At 43.5% G+C, this 20,639-nt stretch overlaps 3 protein-coding genes across 5 annotated transcripts; all 3 read left to right on the top strand.

The window, feature by feature from the left end:
* The first annotated feature begins 1,671 nt into the window (after nt 1–1,671).
* LOC110906594 lies at nt 1,672–8,864 on the top strand. The gene is made up of 6 exons (XM_022151704.1): nt 1,672–2,574; nt 2,767–3,939; nt 4,312–5,401; nt 5,506–6,431; nt 6,677–6,725; nt 8,578–8,864. Exons 1-6 carry the CDS (start codon nt 1,672–1,674, stop codon nt 8,862–8,864), a joined length of 4,428 nt encoding a protein of 1,475 aa, XP_022007396.1.
* A 1,352-nt stretch (nt 8,865–10,216) lies between these two features.
* Nucleotides 10,217–12,431, top strand: LOC110908267. 2 transcript variants are annotated; one of them, XM_022153183.2, is made up of 3 exons: nt 10,217–11,119; nt 11,192–11,570; nt 12,372–12,431. In XM_022153183.2, exons 1-2 carry the CDS (start codon nt 10,846–10,848, stop codon nt 11,521–11,523), a joined length of 606 nt encoding a protein of 201 aa, XP_022008875.1. In that variant the 5' UTR covers nt 10,217–10,845; the 3' UTR covers nt 11,524–11,570; nt 12,372–12,431. The 2 variants fall into 2 exon arrangements, with proteins under 2 accessions (XP_022008875.1, XP_022008874.1); XM_022153182.2 differs by lacking the exon at nt 12,372–12,431 and having other exon boundaries at nt 10,220–11,119; nt 11,192–11,699.
* Nucleotides 12,432–15,502: 3,071 nt separating this feature from the next.
* LOC110908268 lies at nt 15,503–17,728 on the top strand. 2 transcript variants are annotated; one of them, XM_022153185.2, is made up of 3 exons: nt 15,503–16,416; nt 16,489–16,867; nt 17,669–17,728. In XM_022153185.2, the coding sequence occupies exons 1-2, from the start codon at nt 16,143–16,145 to the stop codon at nt 16,818–16,820; spliced, it is 606 nt and encodes a 201-aa protein (XP_022008877.1). In that variant the 5' UTR covers nt 15,503–16,142; the 3' UTR covers nt 16,821–16,867; nt 17,669–17,728. The 2 variants fall into 2 exon arrangements, with proteins under 2 accessions (XP_022008877.1, XP_022008876.1); XM_022153184.2 differs by lacking the exon at nt 17,669–17,728 and having other exon boundaries at nt 15,518–16,416; nt 16,489–16,996.
* Nucleotides 17,729–20,639: the final 2,911 nt, after the last annotated feature.

The raw sequence follows: 20,639 nt of genomic DNA, 5'->3' as shown, positions 1-20,639 counted from the left end.
TCATCAAAACGTATACCATTCCATAGCAATCAATTGTGCAAATAATTAACTATTCGAACAATGAACGTGCAATAAATGCGGAATAGAAATCTTGGAAATTCGAGTTGTCACAATAGTTGCTTTAGACGTTCGCGCGGCAAAGTAGAGCGTCTTACATAGGCACTTTCAAGAAACTAGAGGACGGAAAAGAAATCTAGAAAACCGGTGAGCATAACATCCTAGGTAGTGCCACAAGAATCGCCTCGAGAGTGTTTGAGGGGCTTAGTGGGGTCTTAATAGGTTTAGCATTTAAAGATCCCGGTTCCACACCACAAAATTATCAAATAGGAATCCACTCTGATTTTAGCCTGCGTCTAGCCTAGGTAGTCTTCATCGTCACTGGTCAAACCCTTCGTTCGAGTCCGTGTCTAGTTTTCTAGCATTATTTTATTATTATTATTTAGGATTTTTAGAAACCCCCCCCCCCAAATTAATAAACAATTTAGTATGTCGTGTCAGTCTGAGTCTAGATAGAGTCGTAGCGTAATCAGTAGAGTCTCGTGGGTTCGATACTCGGACTTACTTTAGCTTTACTACATCGATCGGTTCACTTGCCGGTTGTGTGTTTTAGGGTTTAGGTCGAGTCTTAGTTTTATAAATTTAAAGCTTAGAGAGTCTAGAATTAGGGTAATTTAGTTAGTTTCATTTGACCCATTTTCAGCACATCAAGTTTTTGGCGCCGTTGCCGGGGACTCTTGGCGATTGCGTTGATTACTTTGTTTGGACTTACTTGACATATTACGTGCTATTTGTTTACTTTGTTTGAGTCGTAGGTGTCTAAGTAATTTAGTGTCTTTTATAGTAGTCGAGTCATTCAGTAGAGTCTTCTTACTTGTTTGTTTTCGGTTTTTGCAGTGGATGCCCCATACGCGCTCGCAGGGACCGCCGCCGTTGCCGTTTGCACTCAAGTCTTCCTTCTCGTCTTCTACGCCCGAGGAACGTGCTTCTAGCTCTACTTCATTTTCACAGTCCACCCCCGCGTTCGATTTTACACCAAAGTCTTCACCCCACAATTCCCCGCCATCCACCCGCCCACCTAGTCCACCACCCGTAGCTCACATGGCCCGTAGGACAGTTTATGACCAAGCTACCACCGGCTTCGCCGGTGGTAATTCCCCCATCACCCTTCCCGAGATCCCGAACGATCGGTCTTGGCAGATTCCGCCCTATATTATGACCGCCATCACGAATTCCTGCCAGTTCCATGGTCGTGACGACGAGGACGCCCCAGCTCATATCAATCGCATCACTTGTCTCTGCAGCACCTTCTCCATCGAGGGTGTCAATCTTGATGCTAGGTATCTTCAGGTTTTTCCGTTCTCACTTGCTGGACGCGCAGCCGTCTGGTTCGATTCCCAGCCTGCTGGCACTTTCTCTACTTGGGCAGGCCTTCGCGATGCATTCTTAGCCAAGTATTTTCCGCCAGCCAAGGCATCTCGCCTTCGTGACCAGATCCACTCGTTTCGTATGGAGCCAGATGAGCCTTATCACTAAGCTTGGGAGCGTTTTCAGACCCTGATTACCCGTTGTTCTCAGCATAGTCTGTCTGACTGTGCGTTAGTAGAGAAGTTCTACAATGGACTTACTCCTGAGATTAGAGCTCGTTTCGATACTTCAGCAGGAGGTCAGCTTATGGGAAAGAAGACAGTGGCGGAGTTCAATGATCTGTTTGAGAGTTTTGCCCACTCCGATATGGACTACAGTACTACCAGCAGGACTTCCATTCCTGTGCGTACCACCTCGGCCGGTCGAGGGGTAAACCAAGTTAGCTCGGATTCATCGGTAGCTGCTGCAGTCGAGAGAGCGAAGGAGGAGCTGAGGCAAGAGATGAGGCAGGAGTTGAGTGAGATAAAGAAGAAAGTCGATAGGTGTGAGGTTTGTCGAGGAGGACATGATACTATAGATTGTCCTACGATCACTCTTGAGAAGGTAGAGTACATAGCCGGTCAGTCTAGGGGTCCCACGAATCCGTTCAATAATTCTAATTCCAACTGGCGCGGTAGTGGTAATTCGAGTGGTTATCGTTCGTCTGGAAATCCTCCTGGATTTCCATCTGGTAAGTATCAGAGTAGAGGGCCCGGTATTTACACGAATTCTGGTTCAGGGCAGTTTAGTGGTTCAGGTTCGAGTGGTCAGTTTATGAGTGGAGGACCGACTCAGGAGAGTCAGGGTAGTGGGAAGGCTCCTGAGGTTAGTACGAACAGGTTGGAGGAGATGTTCGCCCAGATGATGACGCGGACCGATGCGTTCATGAAAAATCAGGAGCAAATTAATAAAAATAACGAGCTCCAGTTCAAGAATCAGCAGGCCGCCCTCCTCGATCTTCAGAGGACAGTAGGCGGGCTTGCTAAGCAGTTACAGGAGCACCCACCGGGTCAGTTTTCGGGAAACACTTTCCCGAATCCCGCGAATCAGTCAGCGAAGGCGATTACGACCCGTAGTGGGAAGAGTTTGGGAGAGGTTGTGAGAGAAGAAGTTGAGGATGAAAGAGAGGATGAAGTCGATGAGGAGATCGAGATGGAGGCTCCAGGCAAGGTGCACACGAGGCTAGCCCCAGCAAGTACAGCACACGCCGAGGAGTCGCCAGTAGAGCAGAGAGTGGAGAAGAAGCCGACGAAGGTTCGGTCGGCACCGGTGATTGATTATTCTCGCCTTCCGTTCCCCGCCCGTGCCAGGCAGCAGAAATATGCTCAGGAGTACGGGAAATTCCTCGAGATGTTTACTCAGTTGAAGATCAATCTTCCGTTCATCGAGGCGCTTCAGTCTATGCCTAAGTACGCGAAATTCCTTAAAGATCTTTTGAAGCGTAAGGAGAGAATCGGTGAGCTTTCGAATATTCCATTGACAGGAGGCTGTTCCGCGGTAGTCTTGAATAAGCTACCAGAGAAGTTGACCGACCCTGGCACATTTACGATTCCATGTTTCTTTGGGGGAGCCGCTACCCCTTCTCACGCCTTAGCCGATTTAGGGGCCAACATCAATCTGATGCCATTCTCGTTGTATGAGCGACTTGGCCTAGGAGAGCTTACCCCCACGCGCATGTCATTGTCCTTGGCTGACCGATCTGTCAAGTATCCTCGTGGGATAGTAGAGAATTTGTTGTTGAAGGTCGATAGGTTTGTGTTCCCAGTAGATTTCGTTGTGCTCGACATGGAGGCCGATGAGAGAGTTCCTATTATTCTAGGCCATCCATTCCTTCGAACCGCAAAGGCGATCATCGACGTCTTTGACGGTAAGATTTCTCTTCGTGTGGGTGACGAGATTGTCACATTCGAGATTGATAGAGCGATGCAGCATCCTAGCGGCAGTGATGATGATGTTGGACCGTGTCATTCCGTTTACTTTCTCAATTCATTCATATCTTGTGTCGACACGTGTCTCGAGTATATTAGTGGAGCTGATTTAGTAGGCGAGGGAGTTGTTGGCGAGCATTCTGAGGATGAGGTGGATGAGTTAGATGAGGTAGAGGAGGAGCAGTTAGATGAGAGCGATGAGTTGAGTGTTGGGCCTTTAGAGCTCGATGCGATTAGTGATGTGAGTACTCCCGTAGAGATTCCACCGCCTTTAGAACTTAAGGTTCTTCCTTCACATCTCGAGTACGCGTTTCTAGGAGAGAAGCCGAGTATGCATGTCATCATATCTTCGAAGTTGACAGAGGAGGAGAAGGCGAGGTTGATTGAGGTGCTTAGAGAGCACAGTGATGCGATTGCATGGAGGCTATCCGATATCAAGGGCATCAGCCGTACCTTTTGCACGCATCGCATTCTGATGGAGGATGTTTTCAAGCCTGAAGTGCAGCCACAGCGTCGGTTGAATCCGAATATGCAGGAGGTAGTGAAGAAGGAGGTGATGAAGTTGCTGGAGTCTGGTTTGATCTATCCTATTTCTGATTCAGCTTGGGTGAGTCCTACGCAGGTCGTCCCGAAGAAAGGGGGGATGACGGTTGTTCTGAATTCGAAGAATGAGCTTATTCCATCTCGTACTGTTACGGGTTGGCGTGTGTGCATTGACTATCGAAAGTTAAATGACGCCACTCGTAAAGATCATTTTCCGCTCCCATTCATTGATCAGATGCTTGAGCGTCTCGCGGGTCAGCAGTTCTATTGCTTTCTCGACGGGTTTTCGGGTTATTTCCAGATCCCTATTGCACCAGAGGATCAGGAGAAAACCACTTTTACATGTCCATACGGCACATACGCGTACCGACGCATGCCATTTGGATTATGTAACGCTCCTGCTACATTCCAGCGTTGTATGATCGCGATCTTTCAGGATATGGTCGAGAGTTCGATGGAGGTGTTTATGGACGATTTCTCAGTGTATGGTAGTTCTTTCGATCAGTGCTTGACAAATCTTGAGAGGATGTTGAAGAGATGTGTGGAGACGAAGTTGATGCTGAACTGGGAGAAGTGTCACTTCATGGTGACTGAGGGGATTGTGCTAGGGCACAAGATTTCGCGAGCAGGTATTGAGGTTGATAGAGCGAAGATAGATACGATTAGCCAGCTCCCTCCGCCGACTAGTGTCAAGTCGGTTCGTAGTTTTCTCGGTCATGCGGGATTTTATAGGCGCTTCATTAGGGATTTTTCCAAAATCACTCGCCCCATGACGCGATTGTTGGAGAAGGACGTTCCTTTCGTCTTTGACGAGGAGTGCCTTCGTGCGTTTGAGTTTCTGAAGGAGAAGTTAGTGAGTGCACCGATACTCGTGTCGCCTGATTGGAGCGTACCATTCGAGCTGATGTGCGATGCGAGTGACTACGCAGTTGGTGCGGTGTTAGGGCAGAGACGGGAGAAGCATTTTCACCCGATTTACTACGCAAGTAAAACGCTGAATGATGCTCAGGAGAATTACACCACCACGGAGAAGGAGTTGTTGGCGGTGGTGTTCGCGTTCGATAAATTCCGATCATATCTCATTCTTTCGAAAACCGTCGTGTTCACTGATCATTCTGCCCTGCGTCACTTGTTTCAGAAGAAGGACGCGAAGCCGCGTCTCATACGATGGATTCTGCTTCTTTCCGAGTTCGACATTGAAATTAAGGATAAGAAGGGGGCAGAGAATGTGGCGGTGGACCACTTGTCCCGCTTAGAGGACCCGAAGCGTGAGGAGATTCGTGAGGAGGCGATAGGAGATAGATTCCCTCACGAGTCTATTGATGCTGTCACGGCAGGAGCCGTGGACCTCCCGCGGTATAGCGATATAGCCAATTATTTGGCCGACGGGTTTGTGATGGAGAGTTTGAGTTTGCAGGAGAAGTGGAAGCTGACGAGGGACGCTAGGAAGTACATTTGGGAAGATCCCTATCTCTTTAGGATAGGCGGTGATCGAGTTCTGAGGAGGTGTGTTAGTAGAGAAGAAGGTGCGGGATCCTGAGGCACGTGCATGAGGGATTGACTGGAGGACATCATGGTGCGCATGTGACCACACAGAAGGTGTTTGATTGTGGTTTCTATTGGCCGACAGTAGTAGACGATGCGGCCGAGTTTGTGAGAAAGTGTGACCAATGCCAGCGGACCGGCAACATCTCATCCAAGGATGAGATGCCCCAGAATCCTATTCAAGTGTTGGAAGTCTTTGACGTTTGGGGCATCGATTTCATGGGACCATTTCCATCTTCGAGTGGAAATCGGTACATCCTCGTTGCGATTGACTACGTTTCGAAGTGGGTGGAAGCTCAAGCTTCGCCTACGAACGATGCACGAGTGGTGGTGAGGTTCTTGAAGAAGTTGTTTACGCGATTTGGTACGCCTAGAGCCATTATTAGTGATTGCAGCACGCATTTTTGTAATGCGGTTATGGAGAAGGCGTTGGAGAGGTATGGAGTTACGCACCGCTTGTCTACCGCGTATCATCCGCAAACGAGCGGTCAAGTGGAGAACGCGAATCGAGGAGTGAAGAGAATTTTAGAGAAGACGGTAGGGAAGAGTCGGCAGGATTGGTCCGATAAGTTGGACGATGCGTTATGGGCTTTCCGCACCGCCTATAAGACGCCATTAGGGACGACACCGTTTATGATCGTTTATGGGAAAGCGTGCCATTTACCGGTCGAGTTAGAGCATCGGGCTCTTTGGGCGCTCAAAACAGTGAATTTAGATTTGACCGAGGCCGCTAGGAGTCGATTTTTCCAAATTCATGAGTTAGAGGCGCTTCATGACGCCGCGTATGATCGTTCTTGGAGTATCAAGGAAAAGTCGAAAGCTTTGCATGATAGGAGGTTGCGGAAGTTAAAGGAGTTTAAAGTAGGCGATCAAGTGCTATTGTTTAACTCGAGGTTGAAGTTGATTGCCGGAAAGTTGAAGTCGAGATGGTCCGGGCCGTATGTCGTGAAGGAGGTTTTCCCGTACGGCACCGTCGAGTTGTTTGATGAAGCGAGTTCGCATGTGTGGAAGGTAAATGGGCATAGGTTGAAACATTACATAGGGGGTCCCATCGATACCGCCGAGGAGGAAACCGTTCCTCTTTCGGACCCGCCTAGCACCGCCACGTAGGGTCTTGAGTGAAAACTCAAGTGTAGAGTTTGTACATTGAGTCCTTGTCTGTGTCGCGTCTTTAGTTTAGTGTTCGTGTGGTTTCGCGTCTTTTTTGTCGTTTTTCGTGTTTTTGCGTCTTGTGTGTGTCGTGAGTATTTTTGCAGGTTTCATTGCCTTCACGTGGCCGACGTCGACATGGGAGCTGCACTCCAGGTACGTTTACTGTTAAAAACGGCATAAAAAAGGGCCAGGGGCAAAATGGGAATTAAATGAATTTGAAAAGCATCCAAACTGCTGCTGCTGTCAACCAAACAGCAGTTTTATGCTGTCCATGCGGCCCGCGTGGGTGTTTTCTTACACTCTTCACGGCCCGTTTGGACTTAAAAATCAGTTAAAAGAAACAAAGGCTCGCGGCCCGCATCAACTTGACATTAATCTTTACGCGGGCCGCTTGGCCTTAAAGGGTTTTGAAAAAAAATTGGTGGCTCGCGGCCCGCTTCATCGTGGCTTCATACCTCACGCAGGCCGCGTGACTTCGTTCAGTCGGCAACATATATGAAAACCCCCAAATTGTGTCACTGTCAACCCTAACATCTCTTCATTTCCCCCTCCGGCGATTTGCACCACCAACCACCCCAATCCCCACCGTTTATCACCACCACCATTTATCCCGCCGGCGACCAATCCACACCCGCTGACCACCACCTGCATCACAGATATAGCCGTTATCATTCCTTTCACCATCACAGCTAGCCGTTATCATTCCTTTCACCATCATTGTTAACCACCACAACCCCCATCGCAACCACCACCCATCCAACACCACCATCTACTACAGACACCGACCACCATCGTTCCACCGCCGAAACCACCCTACTCCCATTTCACTGTCAGAAATTTTCTCGGTCGTCGAGTGTAAGGTATGTTTCCTGCAAAACATTTCTGTAGTCATATATTGTTCTCGTTGTTGAGTCGAGTCAGTGTTTCGTTATGTGTTAATTGTCATCGAGTCTGTCCGTGTCCGGTTAGTGTCGAGTCAGTTCTGTCGTCGAGGCAGTTTATTACTCGTCATTAATTTCAGGTCAGTTTTTGTAGAGTCTTTAGTAGGGTCACTAGTCTGTTTGGTCTGTTTGTTTGTCGGGTCAGTGTTTGATCAGGAGGTTCATGGGTTATTACTGAGTCAGCGAGTCCGCTTGGGTTATTGATTAGTTATAATTATGCGGACGGGCTTGGGTTGGTTTGTTTTGACGATTGATTGATTTGAGAGGCGTGAGGTTGGGGTTTGATAGACTTATAGGGGGGTCCGCGGAATCATTGGGCGTTTTGTTTGTTCGCGGACGTTTATTTGGGATATGATAACCTTCAAGTGTGGGGAGGCTTTTCGCGCATTTTTCACATAAAATCTCCATTTTCACATACTATGCGCGCATTTGCCTCCATTGCTTCCATGCTTCGGGTTTATTGGTAGTTTCTCGGCACGTGGGATTGCTCGAGGGCGAGCAAGGTGCCGGGAGGGGGTAAAGTGTATATTTTGTGTATTTAGCGTCTAAAGTGTCGTTTTTCGAGTTAGTGTATCGTCATTGTGTCAAAAGTCTAGTTTTTGCGTCATGTAGGATCGTTTAGTGTGTTTTGTGTCGTTTCGAGTCTATGTTGCGTCTTGTGAGTGTCATTTTGCGCGTACTATTGCATCGCTTGATTTTAGGCCGCTTCGCTCGTACTCAATCTCCATTCGGGCGAGGTTGGCCTATCTTCGAGTTGTTTATGTGATAAGCACTTGTATCGAACAACGGCCGCGAACGAAATGCTATAGGGCCGTTGTCCGATTGTATATTATTATATTAGTATATTATTATTTTATAATATATATATATATATATATATATATATATATATATATATATATATATATATATATATATATATATATATATATATATATATATAAAACAGAAAAATTCCAAAAAAAAAATCAAAAAAATTCAAAAAATACCAAAAAATAGTTTGTGGTTACTAACTGTTCACCTGTTTTGCATGTTTATTTGATTTGTTGTGAACATGATGTCAGGTGAAGGAACCTCGTTAGGTGTGAAGCGCAAGAGGCGCAATACTCGAGCTCAGGCGGCTGCACAGGAGCAGTCGGGTGCTCCAATACTTCGGGAGATCATATACAGGGATGTTGGGGTCCCACACGGGCAGAGTGACAGGTTGGTAGAGAGCCCATTGCTGCGTTTCACTATCGGGTCGTTCGAGTACATGAAATTCAATGCGATAAAAAAGCTGAAGTTGTTAGAATTTAGGCGGATTGATTGGGGTTTGGTTAATCAGCCGGGACAGGTTGAGAGGATTCAGTAGCTTTTAGGGCAGAAATTCAGATGGGCGTTAGAGTGCGAGGTGCCTCAGTATCTTGAGCTTACCATGGAGTTTCACTCCACATTTATCTATAGGCACGTAGGAGGTTTCGATCAGCCGGATGTGGTTTCGTTTGCGTTGGGCAAACAGGTTTTCAATATGAGTTTGCCGCAGTTTGCAGAGGCGACGGGTTTCTATTCGGCTGAGGAGGTTGGTTCAGATGAGTTTAGAGGGTTGTTGAGGCAGGTTGTGAGAGACGAGGCGGAGTCGTGTGTGCTGAAGGAGGATATAGCGAGGTTCTGGCGCACCATTGCTATTTCACCATATTCGAGCAATTTGGTGGCGTCAGATATCAGGGATCCTGTGTATAGGTTTGTGCATAAGATTTTGGCATCGACTTTGTTAGGGAAGCACGAGGGAGATAAGGTAAATCAGCATAGCTTGTTTTGTTTGATGTGTATGGTTGAGAGGCGGCCAGCCAACTTGGCGAGTATTTTGGCATGGTCCTTAGCGAGGCCGAAGAAGGGGGGAGGTACGGCCAGATTGTATGGTGGGCCGTATATTATGATGCTGGCGGCCAATCTGGGTGTGTTTACTGATTTTCCAGCTGAGAGGATGACTGAGGGACCAGCTCCATCTCTCATGGAGCTGAGGAGTTTACAGCTGGCTAGGATAGTCACGGTTACTGATCCGCCAGCATGGACAGAGGTTTTGCCAGCGCCGCCGTCACCGGATCCGACTGCCGATGAGGCAGCACACACCGCCACCCCACAGCGTATTCGGGCGCCACTGCAGAGGCATCAGTTACCTGCACGTGAGCGCCCTGTCAGGCAGCCGCGGCCAGTGCCGCTGACATTGGAGGGTTTATATGACAGAGTGGAGCAGGTTAGGCAGGAGATGCATGAGGGGTTTCAGGCTATTTATGATCATTTCCACATACAGCCACCATCATTGAGGCAATCACAGCAGGAGAGTCCAGCTGGTGGTCAGGAGGAGCCTGCTGGAGGAGAGCAGGGTGGAGCAGGAGATGTATGAGGATGTGTGACAACCGGTAATTTACGCGCTTAATTATGTGATTAACAGGTGATTAACGCGATAATAAATAGGGTTTACGACACTAATTAACTTAATTAGGCCTTTGGAGTGCCTAGGAACGTGTATCCGGTTCTACAGTGCGCGTGTGACAATCTGCGGAGATGCTATTGGAAATTAAACGATGATACACTGAAAACGTACGAAATACTGACAACACCGACCAAAAATGGATGTTACACGAATAATTTTATGTTTATGGAGTTTGGATTGCGATATCAGGTCACGTAGGAATTACGGGCCATTTACACACGAGATGGGTTTGTGGGCCCTGGGTCCAAGCCCAAAACCCACAAGCCTAAAACCTACACATAATATACAAGATCTATACAAAATCTATGAAAAATCTTATCAAATCCTTGCAAATCTATACTTGATCGGTCCAAAAATCTCTGCAAGATCTATTAAATATCTACTAAATCTTTGCCTAAATCCTTATAAGATATCTTAGATCTTTACTCACAAAAGAAAAGTAAATTACATTGGTCCATACCTACATAAATGAGTATAAGACCCATACCCATCTACACTCACACAAACATAACCCAAATCAAGCACAGAGAAAACACACACAAACCTCAAACTCTCTATTTCTCTCTCGATTTGAACAGCAGACAACATAATCATCCCTTCTCCTCTCCCTCGATACAACTGCAGTCAACACCCAAACCCCCTTTCCACTCCCTCTCTGCGTTTTCTTTGGAGAAACAACAACCACAGCCGACTACCCCTTCACCCCTCTCGTTTCCGATGTCGGCCGAAGATAAAGACGGCGGCGGCGGTGACTCTATTCAGCGAAACACCCCCCCCCCCCGGTCACTTGTGCTACTCCGGCGACCAAGAGCCGTCGCCGTGCGGCGGTGTGGCGGCGGTTGATCTGAACGACGGCGAAATGGAGAGGCAAAGAGAGAGAGATACAGGAGGAGAGAGAGCTGAGGAGAAGAGAGAGAGTTGCGGAGAGGAGAGAGAGAGAACCGGCGGACCGGCGGTCGAAGCCACGGACCGGCGGTCGGAGCCTCGGACCAGCGGTCTTCACCTTTATCCGATAAGTTTTCCGTTCAGCAGAGATTTTGGTACGAACCCGGGTGTTTGGTTCGAGTGTTGTTCGGGTCGGCTCAGGTCAGTCTCGGTCCGACGGTCTCTGGTTCTGTCCGATGAGTCATCCGGTAAAAATCCATCTTTTCATCTTTTGTTTCTGAAAATTGATATTGATAATGATGTTGATGATGATATTGTAGCTGTTAATAATGAGGACGATGGTGTTACGGTGACGGAGGTGCGGCTCCGGTGGGTGTCACGACAATGGTGGTGTGTTACGGTTCTGTTTTGGGTTTGTCCTGGGTCACCACTTGGTCAGTTGCGGTTCCCTTCAGATTCAGTCGGTTCTGGCTCAAGTAAAGAGATTACAGATTTGAGTGACGTCACGGGTTTCAGACTCGGGTTCGAGTTAGAAAGTCAATGCGGGTCAACAGGAGTCAAGGGCAGTCAAACCAGTCAACTGGTCAGCTTCGGTTCGGTCGACTCGATCAAACCGAGTCGACTCGGTCAAACCCGGTCAATAGTGAGTTGACTCGGTCAACTCAGCCAGCCCACCCGACATTTCGTCAAGAAGACTCGGTAAAGAATTTAGGACGCAAACATTTATTTCGTTCATTATTCCGTATTTTATTAACGTGAACGAGCTCGAACCATTTTGTTTATGATTTACTTTATATTTTGAAATGCTTAACGAGATATATCTGATTACATTGCGTTAGTATTGGTTGAATTTTGAAAAATATAGCGACACATAGATGTCGGGGGCGTCCAAAAACAGAGGAAACTCTGCCCGTTTTTCGAGAAAATCCGAAATATACAACGCGTTTTATTATAAAATAAACTATCGAATTTTTGGAAAAACAAATACGAACATATAATTTCTTTTGACGATACGTTACAAAAGCGACGATTCTTATATAAGCTTAAATATAGTTATATGTTATTCGAATATCAAATGACATGATTTCATTTTGTAAAAATAAATATAAAGTTTTTATATTTATTCCAAATATCAAACAAGATGGATTCGCTTTTATAAAAATAAATATAGTATATATTTATTTTAAACATGCAACGACTCGATGAAGTTTTCATAAAATAAATATAACTTTTATATTTATTACGAACGCCGAAACCGCATATACATATATTTTGGCAAAATATACAAGACGCAATATATATATAATACAAGCTTATTATACAATACTTTCATACAAATATTCCTACATACTCAAACGACTTCTCGCGGCAATTTAACTTAGTCATTTTCATTAAGTTAACTATTTACCGTCAAATCGTTCGATCAATGATTCGGTAGAGCTCGGTAACACGTAGATTAGTTACCACATTATTCGAAACTTATTAGATATTCCGTGTTAGGAATACTGTAGAATGCACGCTAGCAAGTCGAGCCTTGGAAACGACATCAAGAAGTCGTAAATTAGCTAGCTTTGCACAGGAATATTCAGGTGAGTTCATAACCCCACCTTTTTACGGTTTTACATTTTTCTAAAATGTTTTCGGGGTGGAAAGACATGCACTTTTTGCAAAGCATACAAGAATTATATATTTTTAAACCATGTTACAAAGAGCACAAATGGTTTACGAAAAGCTTATGATTTATACCGGTTTACCAAACAAGCGTATTTTTCTGAAAATACAAATACAAGAGTTTACAAATACATGAGTTATGGTATGAAAATATAAAAAGCACACTTGGTGAGAACGAGTACCAAGTGTGTAGCGATATAAGAATACAAGAAACGCACTTGGTGAGAAACGAGTACCAAGTGTGATGTGATATAAGAATACGGGAAGCGCGCTTGGTGAGAAACGAGTACCAAGTAGGATGCGCTATGAAAAATGATGCGAGGAATCGTGTCACGAATAGGGTACAGAAGCACCATTAATCAACAATATACCTAGACCGCAGAACAAAAGGTTAGATCTAACGGGTGCCGGGCAGCCACACTCTCGATGAGGGCGAGTATCGAGTAGTGCTTTTGTGTCTCAGAATATACCAATTAAATGCCTAAGGTTTGGTGACTTCCTATGTCGTGTCACATGTTAATGGCTTTGCAACCCATTAACAATCCTGATATTTACAGGAATACTTTAATTACATAAAATTCATACCATACTAAAACTTGATGAATACTTGAAGTACGTGGGGTACTCTGGAAAACTTGAATTAAACTTGAGTACGTGGGGTACTCAAGAAAACGGGAACTAACTTGAGTACGTGGGGTACTCAAGAGAAATGTGAATTATACATAAGTAAGAATGCGTGATGTGTACAAGAAAATGATTTTTTTTAAAAATTCGTTTTCTCAACAATACTTCAGAAACCGGTTACTTCAAAAAGATTTATTTCAAATCTTTTACAAACAAACTATGAACTCGCTCAACTTTATGTTGATTTTTCGCATGTTTCTTTCTCAGATTGCATTTCTAAGACAAGGCACGGTTGGAATAGGAGGACCATGAAGAGTCGAGTACTTAGTGGCGTTCATTTTCTAAAGGACTTAGAATGTTTGCTTCCGCTGTGCAATGAAGATACCAGTCCAGTCACGCCAATGCTCTGATAATTTCGGGGTGTGACAGATTGGTATCAGAGCTATAGGTTACAGCGAACAGGGTTTTCCGTAGGAATACCTGGGCTCTAACCTCACTATCCTCTGGGAACTTAGAATATTAAAACCTGAATACATACAGAACGCATAGTACTCGAATATGGTCTCCAACCGTTGCCGAAAAACAACAGTCAAAATTTTGTTTTCAAACAAACGCTATGGTGGTGTTTTAGACACGGTACACAAACAGTCGCATACGGCACACAAAACCCTGAGAGTTTAGGAAACATGCATTTAAGACCTTCGGAAACTTATGTGAAAGTTCATTAAAGGTCATCACGTAGGAACTGCAAATATTAATTCGGGCACACTCAATTATACATATCGTCTATGATATTTTAACTTTCCGAGCAGGCAGCCTACGCATAACGAAACGCTAGCGCACAGGTATGCGTGAGACTTAAGCTATACGTCAACGGAGGTTGAAGTACGTCACATGCGACTATCGATCAGGAAGCGGCAGTTGGCGCGCGGTCCTGCAAACGACACGAGTCATGCTAAGAAGAAGACGTATGTTACCGCATCCCCCCTATCACGACGAATACGCTATGTTTGACATTCTATGGTAATGTCATCTAACAACCAGTTATCACATGCAACCCCAGGTAAAGTCCTCAAATTTCTTTTATTGAAATTTCGACTTTCACACTTCTGAGTAGATTTTCGTATCTCTACTCCTCTTGATGGTCATTGTGTCACGACCACATCTTTCAGAATAGCGAATATTCATTTGCTTCATTTCTTGAAAATTCATATGTTACGCATGCATTGTTTGTTACGCATGTGGTTTGTTTCGAATAAAGTGTTTCATTAAAGTTCAAATATTGTTGATTTGTGATTCAAATGACCCACATTATTGAAATTGTTGGCTTCCTTGTTATCAAGTCAACACACTTCCTTGAAATTTCTTTTCTTTTCAAGTTACATACATGGTTTTCGTTGTGACCATGCCGAAAGTTTTCTTGTCGATACATATATTTATTGTCGGCTTGCGCCGAAATAAAATTCAGTTGTTTGAACCTGTTCAGTATACATATTCAATTCAAGACATCATATGATGTATTGAAAACATCATATTCGAATTCGTTTTAACAATCGTTTCATTGTTCCGAGTCGTAGTAGATTTGTTTGATCTACGACTCCATTAAGTCGTTTGTTGATTTCGACACCTTGTGGTGTCAATACAGACTTGTAGCTTGGGCTATACATGATTGAACGTTTTATGCAAAACACAGGTGATACTTGTTCGATCACCGCTATACTTGAATTGTTTCATTCACTACGACACCTTGTGGCGTCGGTAGAATTTGCAGCTTGGGTTGATCGTGATCGAGCGTTTCATGCAAACTGTTACATTTGAGCTTGTTGAAATCTAAATTCATTTATTGGATGCAATCATTTCTAGAATTCATTCATATCTTGCGATACGTCCTTGAATTCACATCATTCGAATAAGTCTTGATTCGATTTCATGATCGTTCACTTTGGTACTATTCGTATTTTCTACGCATAACGTAACTCTAGGGAGTTAACGTAGTCTAAATTTCGAGGACGAAATTTTATTAACAGGGGGAGACTGTGACAACCGGTAATTTACGCGCTTAATTATGTGATTAACAGGTGATTAACGCGATAATAAATAGGGTTTACGACACTAATTAACTTAATTAGGCCTTTGGAGTGCCTAGGAACGTGTATCCGGTTCTACAGTGCGCGTGTGACAATCTGCGGAGATGCTATTGGAAATTAAACGATGATACACTGAAAACGTACGAAATACTGACAACACCGACCAAAAATGGATGTTACACGAATAATTTTATGTTTATGGAGTTTGGATTGCGATATCAGGTCACGTAGGAATTACGGGCCATTTACACACGAGATGGGTTTGTGGGCCCTGGGTCCAAGCCCAAAACCCACAAGCCTAAAACCTACACATAATATACAAGATCTATACAAAATCTATGAAAAATCTTATCAAATCCTTGCAAATCTATACTTGATCGGTCCAAAAATCTCTGCAAGATCTATTAAATATCTACTAAATCTTTGCCTAAATCCTTATAAGATATCTTAGATCTTTACTCACAAAAGAAAAGTAAATTACATTGGTCCATACCTACATAAATGAGTATAAGACCCATACCCATCTACACTCACACAAACATAACCCAAATCAAGCACAGAGAAAACACACACAAACCTCAAACTCTCTATTTCTCTCTCGATTTGAACAGCAGACAACATAATCATCCCTTCTCCTCTCCCTCGATACAACTGCAGTCAACACCCAAACCCCCTTTCCACTCCCTCTCTGCGTTTTCTTTGGAGAAACAACAACCACAGCCGACTACCCCTTCACCCCTCTCGTTTCCGATGTCGGCCGAAGATAAAGACGGCGGCGGCGGTGACTCTATTCAGCGAAACACCCCCCCCCGGTCACTTGTGCTACTCCGGCGACCAAGAGCCGTCGCCGTGCGGCGGTGTGGCGGCGGTTGATCTGAACGACGGCGAAATGGAGAGGCAAAGAGAGAGAGATACAGGAGGAGAGAGAGCTGAGGAGAAGAGAGAGAGTTGCGGAGAGGAGAGAGAGAGAACCGGCGGACCGGCGGTCGAAGCCACGGACCGGCGGTCGGAGCCTCGGACCAGCGGTCTTCACCTTTATCCGATAAGTTTTCCGTTCAGCAGAGATTTTGGTACGAACCCGGGTGTTTGGTTCGAGTGTTGTTCGGGTCGGCTCAGGTCAGTCTCGGTCCGACGGTCTCTGGTTCTGTCCGATGAGTCATCCGGTAAAAATCCATCTTTTCATCTTTTGTTTCTGAAAATTGATATTGATAATGATGTTGATGATGATATTGTAGCTGTTAATAATGAGGACGATGGTGTTACGGTGACGGAGGTGCGGCTCCGGTGGGTGTCACGACAATGGTGGTGTGTTACGGTTCTGTTTTGGGTTTGTCCTGGGTCACCACTTGGTCAGTTGCGGTTCCCTTCAGATTCAGTCGGTTCTGGCTCAAGTAAAGAGATTACAGATTTGAGTGACGTCACGGGTTTCAGACTCGGGTTCGAGTTAGAAAGTCAATGCGGGTCAACAGGAGTCAAGGGCAGTCAAACCAGTCAACTGGTCAGCTTCGGTTCGGTCGACTCGATCAAACCGAGTCGACTCGGTCAAACCCGGTCAATAGTGAGTTGACTCGGTCAACTCAGCCAGCCCACCCGACATTTCGTCAAGAAGACTCGGTAAAGAATTTAGGACGCAAACATTTATTTCGTTCATTATTCCGTATTTTATTAACGTGAACGAGCTCGAACCATTTTGTTTATGATTTACTTTATATTTTGAAATGCTTAACGAGATATATCTGATTACATTGCGTTAGTATTGGTTGAATTTTGAAAAATATAGCGACACATAGATGTCGGGGGCGTCCAAAAACAGAGGAAACTCTGCCCGTTTTTCGAGAAAATCCGAAATATACAACGCGTTTTATTATAAAATAAACTATCGAATTTTTGGAAAAACAAATACGAACATATAATTTCTTTTGACGATACGTTACAAAAGCGACGATTCTTATATAAGCTTAAATATAGTTATATGTTATTCGAATATCAAATGACATGATTTCATTTTGTAAAAATAAATATAAAGTTTTTATATTTATTCCAAATATCAAACAAGATGGATTCGCTTTTATAAAAATAAATATAGTATATATTTATTTTAAACATGCAACGACTCGATGAAGTTTTCATAAAATAAATATAACTTTTATATTTATTACGAACGCCGAAACCGCATATACATATATTTTGGCAAAATATACAAGACGCAATATATATATAATACAAGCTTATTATACAATACTTTCATACAAATATTCCTACATACTCAAACGACTTCTCGCGGCAATTTAACTTAGTCATTTTCATTAAGTTAACTATTTACCGTCAAATCGTTCGATCAATGATTCGGTAGAGCTCGGTAACACGTAGATTAGTTACCACATTATTCGAAACTTATTAGATATTCCGTGTTAGGAATACTGTAGAATGCACGCTAGCAAGTCGAGCCTTGGAAACGACATCAAGAAGTCGTAAATTAGCTAGCTTTGCACAGGAATATTCAGGTGAGTTCATAACCCCACCTTTTTACGGTTTTACATTTTTCTAAAATGTTTTCGGGGTGGAAAGACATGCACTTTTTGCAAAGCATACAAGAATTATATATTTTTAAACCATGTTACAAAGAGCACAAATGGTTTACGAAAAGCTTATGATTTATACCGGTTTACCAAACAAGCGTATTTTTCTGAAAATACAAATACAAGAGTTTACAAATACATGAGTTATGGTATGAAAATATAAAAAGCACACTTGGTGAGAACGAGTACCAAGTGTGTAGCGATATAAGAATACAAGAAACGCACTTGGTGAGAAACGAGTACCAAGTGTGATGTGATATAAGAATACGGGAAGCGCGCTTGGTGAGAAACGAGTACCAAGTAGGATGCGCTATGAAAAATGATGCGAGGAATCGTGTCACGAATAGGGTACAGAAGCACCATTAATCAACAATATACCTAGACCGCAGAACAAAAGGTTAGATCTAACGGGTGCCGGGCAGCCACACTCTCGATGAGGGCGAGTATCGAGTAGTGCTTTTGTGTCTCAGAATATACCAATTAAATGCCTAAGGTTTGGTGACTTCCTATGTCGTGTCACATGTTAATGGCTTTGCAACCCATTAACAATCCTGATATTTACAGGAATACTTTAATTACATAAAATTCATACCATACTAAAACTTGATGAATACTTGAAGTACGTGGGGTACTCTGGAAAACTTGAATTAAACTTGAGTACGTGGGGTACTCAAGAAAACGGGAACTAACTTGAGTACGTGGGGTACTCAAGAGAAATGTGAATTATACATAAGTAAGAATGCGTGATGTGTACAAGAAAATGATTTTTTTTAAAAATTCGTTTTCTCAACAATACTTCAGAAACCGGTTACTTCAAAAAGATTTATTTCAAATCTTTTACAAACAAACTATGAACTCGCTCAACTTTATGTTGATTTTTCGCATGTTTCTTTCTCAGATTGCATTTCTAAGACAAGGCACGGTTGGAATAGGAGGACCATGAAGAGTCGAGTACTTAGTGGCGTTCATTTTCTAAAGGACTTAGAATGTTTGCTTCCGCTGTGCAATGAAGATACCAGTCCAGTCACGCCAATGCTCTGATAATTTCGGGGTGTGACAGGATGTGCAGCGGTGTTCTTGGCGTTTATATCTTTTGTTTTATTTTATGCTGTTTTTGATCCTTATATCTCGGTCTGTACTGATATGATATATTGGTTGGTAGGGTTATGGGTTGGTTGATACTTGGTTGTTGATACTTTGATGGCATATATTATTTTGGTTTGGTATGTTTTGAGTGTTAGGTTGATTTTGGTGCCGCTTCCGTTTGCGTGTCCGAGTTAGTACAGTTTGCTGAGCGCGTTTTGGATTGGAGGGCATGTGTGGTATCGACTGGCATACTGACAGTCTCACATATGATTCAGCTAAGTCGTTCCACTTGTACACTTGTATATTTGTTTTTGCTTTTAGGTTTTAGGAGTCAGGTTTACATCCTTGCATTAGGGACAATGCAACATTCAAGTGTGGGGATGGGAACTTGTAGTTAGTGAGTCTTGAGTCGAAAAAAAAATGAATGAATAAAATACAAAAAAATTAAAAAAATTGAAAAATCAAAAAAAAAATTATTAAAAAAAATAGAAAATGTCTTTTGAAATAAGAAGTTTGCAAAATAAAAACGGAAAATGATAGAAAAGTCGGGTTTTTGATCGGGGTCAAATAATAATAATATGAGATAAAAAATCGTGCTTGTGTCTAGTTTGGGATGCGCGGGTAGGCTTGATTCGGTTTCAGGTTCCTTTGATATTAATTATACCTAATTGTCGGTCTACTAGTGGGTTCTCATCTAGGGAAAGTGGGGAAATTAAAACCGCCAATAATAGTATAAGGGATGCCGTTATAAGCTAAGATTGTTAGAGTTTTTGGTCATTATCTCGTTGGAAAAAGAAAAAAATATAAATAAATAAATAGGCGAGCTAGAAACTAAATGAAAGTAGCCATTCTATGTAATCTGTGGTTGGGGATAGCGACTCTACAGCCGGAATACCGCTAGAATGTGTGAAATCGACCTTGCAAAATAAATAAAAAGTATCGAGGCCTATGTAATATGTGGTTGGGGATAGCGACTCTACAGCCGGAATACCTCTGGGATTAGGGAAAGCAACGTCTACGCTCGTAAATGTGAAAAAAAAATGAGAAGAATAGATTTGATTTTAAACTCTCTTGATCTTGGTATAAGGCGGTTAGGAAATAACCCAGTGGTGGTTCCTTTTGTCCTATAAGCTTGAGGGGGGAGTAGGTGGACTTGCAATTCTTAGCATGAGACCCTAGGTGGATTGACCGAACTTGAACCTAAATTGCATGATAAGGGCTTGGAACCGGGTTGGGTTTTAGAGGATCATTATACTTGCAGTCGCGGCTAATACGAGTATCGATTTAATAAAATAACTTAAGCTTTTGTCCCGATCGACTATCTTGACTATGATTCCGTTTGCATTATTCTTTTTCGAGGACGAAAAAAAGATAAGTGTGGGGATATTTGATGTATTGCAAAATACATCGGTATTCGCGTCGGTTTTAGTCGTTAGTTAGATAGTTTTAGTGTCAGTTTAGTTTAGAATGTATATACTTTTGATTAAATTGTGTTTCCAGGTCTTTACAGCCAAAAGGAGCAAAAATGAGCAGAAATCTGGAAAGGCGGAAGGCTGGCACTGAAACCGAGGAGTCGGGAGCTGAAACGAAGCGAAAAATGCAGTTTTGGAGCTTCCAGGCGGCCCGCTTAGACTTTGAAACACATCCAGGCGACCCGCATCAACTTAACATGGAAAAACTGAATTATTTAAGTTCAGGCGGCCCGCCTGAACTTAAGGACA

The sequence above is a fragment of the Helianthus annuus genome, chromosome 14, assembly GCF_002127325.2.
Source record: "Helianthus annuus cultivar XRQ/B chromosome 14, HanXRQr2.0-SUNRISE, whole genome shotgun sequence".
NCBI classification, from domain to species: Eukaryota; Viridiplantae; Streptophyta; class Magnoliopsida; order Asterales; family Asteraceae; genus Helianthus; species Helianthus annuus.
Note: the sequence above shows the minus strand (reverse complement) of the source record. Positions and strands in the feature narration are given on the sequence as shown.